Source organism: Varanus komodoensis, unplaced genomic scaffold (assembly GCF_004798865.1).
Source record: "Varanus komodoensis strain SLA01 unplaced genomic scaffold, ASM479886v1 scaffold57, whole genome shotgun sequence".
Classification (NCBI taxonomy): domain Eukaryota; kingdom Metazoa; phylum Chordata; class Lepidosauria; order Squamata; family Varanidae; genus Varanus; species Varanus komodoensis.
In genome coordinates this window covers 2,064,792-2,071,725 of record NW_025336182.1, presented here as the reverse complement: position 1 = coordinate 2,071,725, position 6,934 = coordinate 2,064,792, and the positions used below count along the sequence as shown (strand labels likewise).

At 57.1% G+C, this 6,934-nt stretch overlaps 1 protein-coding gene across 1 annotated transcript in view; it reads right to left on the bottom strand.

Moving 5' to 3' along the window:
* ITGA10 (integrin subunit alpha 10) overlaps positions 1 to 6,934 on the bottom strand; it is a 43,067-nt gene that overhangs the window by 15,016 nt on the left and 21,117 nt on the right. Inside the window, exons 9-13 of the mRNA XM_044449269.1 lie at positions 6,410 to 6,477; positions 4,479 to 4,623; positions 3,605 to 3,753; positions 1,793 to 1,936; positions 622 to 825 (exon numbers count right to left, since the gene is read on the bottom strand). Of these exons, the coding sequence (XP_044305204.1) occupies positions 622 to 825; positions 1,793 to 1,936; positions 3,605 to 3,753; positions 4,479 to 4,623; positions 6,410 to 6,477 (710 nt within the window). The remainder of the gene's footprint in view (positions 1 to 621; positions 826 to 1,792; positions 1,937 to 3,604; positions 3,754 to 4,478; positions 4,624 to 6,409; positions 6,478 to 6,934) is intronic.

Here is a 6,934-nt window from a genome sequence, read left to right as displayed (position 1 = left end):
TGTCCCCTGGCGACCCTCAGCCCTCTCTCCCAGCCTGTGCCTCTGCCGCTCTGCCAAGAGGCCAGAGCCAAAAAAAAACAAAACATTGAACTTTACCCAGAGGGTTTTCCCTTGTCCATTTGTCTCTGTTATACCCATTCCTTCCTTTTGTGCCAACAATTTAAAGTGAATTAAATGTGCAAACTTAGGGAGAAGAAGAAAGAGGAAATGGCCTCAAAGAAAACAGGTACGGATCCTCATGGGAACAGAAAGCCAAATGGAATCAGGTTTTGGTTCAGTTCTGATCTCTTGCAAAGCCGACGGTCAGGAAAGTCCTGCCCGGAAAGCAGCTCAGGGGAAAAGCAGTCCTGGGACCCCTGCTCTGGGCTGGGCTGGCTGCCGGTGCTTTCTGCTAATTTCATCTCTGTGTCACGTCTAAAAGGAGAAGCCCTCAAGAGCTGGAGAACAGCAAGACCACCCTCCTCCCCACACCACGGTCCCCCTTCCTCCTCGTCCTCTTCCTCATCGCGGCTGCCCACGGGATGCGCTGGTCTTTCCCCACTCCGCCGTCTGGCCAGAGGAAGCAGCCGGTGGGGAAGAGGAGCAGCGGGTCCGTGGGCCCCGGCAGCTGCGCCCGCTCACCTGCTTGAAGCGCGGCAGCACGGTGGTGCGGTACCCGTGGTACAGGTAGACCGCTCCTTGGTGGTTCTCCTCCAACGGCGCGCCCACCACCACATCATTGAAGCTGTCGTGATTCAGGTCGGGGACCACCAGGAGGGAATAGCCGAAGCGGGCGTCCTGCGGCTTGGCGTCGGCGTGCAGCGTCCCGTTGGGGTACAGCAGCGACTGCGCAAGAGAGGAAGAAGAGAGTCTGGTGCGCGGGCCGCATTTCAGGAAGAAAGCTTTGACTTCTCAGAGTGTGACCGCAAAACTGCAGAGACGGGAGGGGGCTCAGAGGTCATCTAGACCAACCCACCGCCAGGGCAAACTCTGCACCCTGACCCTAACCCCATCCGGCCTCAGCCGAAATACCTCTGGCAAAGGAGAACCCACCCCTTCAAAGATCTGCTGGTTGAGTTAATTCATTTATATACTGCCCAATAGGCAAGGCTTCCGCTGTTCCATGGCTGAGGCTTGAAGACTCACAAACGTGTGTTCCTGAATTTTGCTCCTAGCCTCGAGTTCTCTCCTCTCAACACACACTGAGCTCCCTCTGCAGCGCAACAGACCCCTGTGGCCTGCTGGGAGGTGCCCCCCCCCCCCCGAATCTTCTCTTCCTCAGTGTGAACCTCCCCACCTGTTTCACTACACAACCTGTTCGACCTTAATAACCACCCCACTGTTCTGAGAAAACCTGCGTCATGCAGCCTACAACTCCCACGGTCGCTCACACGGGCTGCGCTATCCAAGTCCAAAGGAAGTCAACGAGGTGCTGCCTTTGAACTTGGCAAGACTGGGCTTGTGGGAGAAATGTTTTCACCTCGTCAGACTCTGCCTTGTATGATCTGAGGGTCCCTGTTGCACCAGCACCATCGTGATCATTTTTATTCTTTTCCAGGGTTTCTGGGGGGGTTCTTGGCACAGTGCCGTGGGGTTCTGAGCTGCCCCCCCCTCAGGCGCAGCTGCGCTCCCGCACCTCCCTTGGCACAGGGAGATAGAGGGACTAAGATAAGGGAGTAGGGGGCAGAGACAGAGACAGAAACAGATCAGGACTCACCTGATCACCAGACTCTTGCCACACTTGAGGAAGCTGCCTGACCCAGAGCCCCACGTCAGGAGGGTGGACAGCATTACCTGACCCAAGCGCACTCACCTGCCCCACCCTGTAGACATAAACACGGCCCGTCTCTTTGTTCTGAGGTCCGAGGTACATGGGCGCAGCCACCAGCAGGACGTCTGTGATTCCGTCCCCGTTCACGTCCACGGGGCACACCTCGCTGCCGAAGTACGAGCCGACCTGCACAGGCGGAGAGCGGCAACGTCACAATGTGCCGGCCCCGCTCCGCCGGACGCGAGGCCTGGGCCAGTCCCCATTGGAACAGCTTCGGAGGGTGCGATCCTGTGCATTTTGAGATGGAAAAGTCCCCACTGACTCCCGGGGACAAGCCAAGCAAGGCGCATGGCTCCTTGGATGGGCTGCAGGGATTTTTCTTGTCTAAACTGGCACACCATGGTACCTTTCATCTAAAAAAGGAAAAATAAGGAGCCCGGTCTCTGGATGGAAGAGCAGAGAGGCAGTTCCGGTGCAAAAGAGTCTCCCAGGGTCAGAAAACAAAACCACGATCCGCAGAATCTCGCTGCCTGTTTTCACCAGAGATTCACAGCGCTGTGTTCTTGTAAACTCCAACAGGGAACAACCTGGCCGGCACATCTGGGCTACAGAACGAACCTGCCCCTCACCGTCCACTGGATTCAGCACTGCCCCAAAGTTGTGAGCCAGTCCTTGGCCGCACAAGCATGAAAACAGGCCTTGAGATTCATGTCTTGAAGGAAAATGGGAGTTTCCGCACTTTTTAAAACGCTGTTTATTAAGAATTTCAAAAACAAGTTGCATCCCTTTTCTACATAGTCACCTTCCTTTACGATGCGTTTTTCCCAGTGTCGTACCGACATTTTAAGGCCATCAGCGCGGACCAAAGGGGTGTGGGAGAGGCGCTGGTGCTCCTTGGTGCTCACAGCCAGCTGGGGGCCGTCCGTGGGCCCCCCTGCCCAGAGAGCTGGCCGGGGGCGGGATGCGGGCTGCAGGAATCCCGGCAGAGGCACCGGGACTGGGGAGCAGAGCTTCAGGCAGAGCTTCCGGTGCGAGCCCAGCAGCCAGGCCGAGCCTGGGGCAGGACCGGGAACCCGCGTCAGGAAGGACAAGGCAGCGGCTGCAAACTGGCCGAAGTCGACCGAGCGGAGCATGATCGGGCCGGGGCCGGGAGCAGCGAAGGTGCGGCAGGCTGGGGAAGGCAGCAAAGCGGGGCGGGGCGAGGGGGGGCAGGCCTGGCCCGATGCGGCAAGAGCAGAATCGGAGGCCAGCGAGGGGCCCCGAGGTGCCGCGGCTGGACTGGGAGGGAAGGGGGAGCGCTTCCCCAGGGCCCCAGCTCCAGCCAGCCTGGCACCGATAATCCCACGTGCACTGGGGTGGGTGTTCTGGGCCTGGCCACCAGAGGGAGACCCCGAGCGGCCCGGATCCGGGCGCTGGCTGCCCCCCGCTGGTTGCCACGCAGCATCTCCTGGCCCTCCTTCATCCCACCACCATCCTGGGCCACAGCAAGAAGCAGCTTGCGATGGAGAAGGGGGCTCTGCAGGGGGCTCTTGTCTGCAGGGTGTGGGCCCCGGCAAGCTGGCCCACGACACCAAACCTACGCAGACTCCGCCAGCGTGCCTGCACCTCCCTCCTCCGTTTGCCCTTAAAACTGGGCCCCCCTGCTCTCCATGGGGTTGGGGTCGACTCCACGACGAGCCTGGGCCTCTGCAGTACCCAACAGTGATGTTCCATGAAACGAGAGGGCCCCTAGGCTCGTGCAGAGTGCTTTCCTCCTCTGCACATATTTTCTTTCCAGGGAGCAACATTTGCAGAAGCAGGGGTCATGCTCTGAAGCAAGATCCCAACATGAGCCACTGCCACGCTGGGCCTCACCTGGTCCCCAGCCAGGGCCTGGGAGATGGTGACGCTGCCGTCCCGGCTCATCTCAAAGAGGACCACCTTCCCCTTGTGCTTGAAGCGGGGGGCACCGGCCACATACAGCCCCCTCCCATTCCTGAGCTTGATGGAGGAGACGGTGTAGCCTGGGTGAGGGAGGAGAAAGAGCAGAAATAACTAATCCCTGCCATGTCTCGGGCTCCGTGCTTGCTCTTAGCCTTAGAAACAGAGAAACAGAGCACATAAGAAGGGGTCTCCCGGGTCATCTAGTCTGACCCCAGACTCCAGCCAGCTCTGCTCACGACAAGCCCACCACGTGCATGTCCAGCCTGTCCTTGAACACCCGCACCAATGGGGCCTCAACGACCTCTCGTGGAAGCCCATTCCACACCCTTGGGGCCCTGACTGTCAGGAAGTGCTTCCGGGCATCCACCCTTAATCTTGGTTCCCTGAGCTTTGCAAGTCCTTGGGGAAGTCCTTCTAACCCTCAGCCTTAGTTCTCCTTTCTGCAAAATGGGAACAAACACTGACCTACTCCACAAGATGAGTGGAAACAAGAAAAACAAAAATGAGAGGTGCTAAGAGCTGTGGAAACTGGAAGGAACCCAGTAACACCAAACAGCACCATAGTAGCACTGAACTAAATCAACATGTAAATTAAATAAAATGGATAAACGGAGAGGTGTTTCTTCAAGATGCCTGTGGTTGACACAAGACCGCTGCTCCAACACGGTCCTTCCCATCAGTGACGGGGGCCACTGGCCCAGGGACCGGCGTGGAGGGCCCGTCTGGCTTGTGTGGCCCCGGGAGCGGCCCCTTCTTCAGGACCATGGGGGCCCTGGGCGGGACGCTGTGCAGCCTCCTTCCTTACCCAGGTAGGCGGCGTGGTTTTTCAGCTTCAGCGGGAACTCCTTCTCGAAGGCTTCCCGCGGAGGGATGAACCGGCCCGTCCGGCCCTCTTTCAGCACCCCACCATCCCAGTCATAAGCCCCGACGATGCCAAAGAGGATGCCGTCCTGGAAGGGGGAAGGAAGCCTCAGCGGCAGTCAAGCACGGCTCGCTCGCTAACTGGTTTGTTTATTCAGAACATCTGGATGCCGCCCGATCGTGCCACAGCACCTCTGGGCGGCTCACCACCACACGATAAAAGCATAATAAAAACTATAACACGTTGCAAACAACACTAAAATACAGCAAAAAATACTAAAAATAAAGGCTGTACAATTCATTCTCTTCGTTTAGTGTAGGGTCCCACGAGAATTTCATTTTCGCCGTCAAAACATGAGCGTGTCACGTTGGAAGCCTCGAGCACGGGCCTCATGCGCGGCTCTCCGGTCTGGTTTTGCGCACAGCTCCTGGCAGCCCCGCAACCGTTTCTGGGTGCTTTCAGCTACACAGATTTGCTTATTCGCAGGGTTTTCAACAGGGACCCTCACCATGAAGTGAGAAATCCCTCTGAGTATGCGCAGAGAGACTCTTCCTATCAATGCTGCCCTGCCAGGAGGGGAAGGCCTCCGCTGGCCGCTTCTGGTTTCCCCATTGCAGTTCTGTCCATTCCTCCCTCCAGGAAGCCCAAGGGGGAAGTCAAGTCCCCCCACGTTTATTTCCACAATGGTCCTGTGAGGCAGCTTAGTCTGGAGGTCACTGGCTGGACCCCACAAGGCCACCCCACAAGCTCTGGGGAGGGCGAGGGAGTTTTGAGCAGGGGCCGAAGGCAGCCCTCCAAGGGCCAAGCGGCTTCTGGGGGAGGGGGCTGCTCCTGCGTGGGGAGGGGGCAGCCCCCCGGCCTCATCTGGTTCCTGGCACCTCAGGGGCTGCATGTGACATCACAGGAAGCACTGCGGCCATTGCCGGTGAGGACGGGGAGCCGCTGGGGGGAGCCTCTCCCCTTGATTTCCAACACCTCGGGGTTTCCTCCCCCACCTCCTCTCCAGACCCCAGTGGCCCCCAGGGGTTTGGGCTCACAGAGGGGTCCCCCGGGGGAGGTGGAGGCCCACAGAGAGAGCTGAAGCCTCTGGGGCGGGGTGGGGAGCCTGTGCGGGGTGCAGCCCTCCCTGGTGTTTCCGCCTGGGTTCTGCCCCCGAGCCAGACGCTCTGCTTGGGCGCTTGCCGCCCATGGTCCATTCCTGCCCAGGTGACTGAACATGCAGGGCTCTCAAGCAATCCAGCACCAGGTCTTGTAACAAGCACAGCTCTGGGGGCCACACCTGGCCTGAGCAACCAGGCCCGGTTTTGCAAAAGCCCGCCTGCTCTGCGGCAAACTTTCCTCTCCACGAAGAGCCTCTTCCAGTGCCCGGCTCTGGATGGCTCTGCACACAGAGGGCAGTGATGCAGGCAGGGCCTTCCCAGTGTTGGCCCCTTCCCTTGGGAACTGCCTCCCCCAGCCCCCTCCTGCCCTCCTGGCAGAGAGACTGGGAAAGGCGTTTTTATTTTATTTCTCCTAGTGCTTATGGTATCAGTTTTCACATCCGTTCAGTGTGAGACTTTATGCATTTAATTTTCTTACCTGTGGAATGTACAGAGGGCTCAAAAGCCGAAACAGAATTCCCAAGTGGTAAACCAGAAAACGGAACAGAACAGAGTGAAAATACAAAGAGCAACCATGTTCAAAACCAAGTGATGGCATTCGACCTGGGCTGCTCATCCAGGGAAGCGTGCAGAAATAAAAAGACCTTTTGCAGAAGCCGAGCCCGCGTGGGGCCGAGTGCAGCCCCCCAGCGCTGGAGCGCCATCCCCAGAAGGCCCACCCCGAGACGGAGACGGAGACGCTGCGCGGCCCTTTCCCCCCCGCCATCCTCTTACCTCTAGAAGGTGCGTGGAGAAGCCGACCTGTGACATCTCCAGCTCAAAGGAGCTATATTCCCGCGTCCCTGGTGCAAACAGGAAGCAGGAAAATGCAGCCCGTTAACCTTATTTATTTATTTAGAACATTTCTATGCTGCCCCATTCGCAAAAAGCCTCGGGGCGGCTTATAAAACAAATAAACCATCATACAGTTAACCTTAAAAATCCGGAGACATCTCAGCTCAAATATAAAAGCCGATAAATAAATACAATCAACAATTAACAATTAAAATAACTTTTAAATAAAAAGGTCTTGGCCTGGCGCTGAAAAACAAACAAACCTTGGCATGTCATACTGAGCAAATTGAGTGGGAAAGCAGGAAAGAAGTAGATGGCTGAAGAGGTGAAGATTATACTGTATATTCTTTTCAGCGTCAGGCAAAACCCTTTTTATTTTCCTGCTGTTTTAATGTTCAATTGATTTTAACTGGGGTTTTAGTATAGTAATGGTCGTTTGCTGCGGGGCTTGTTTTATTCTACTTA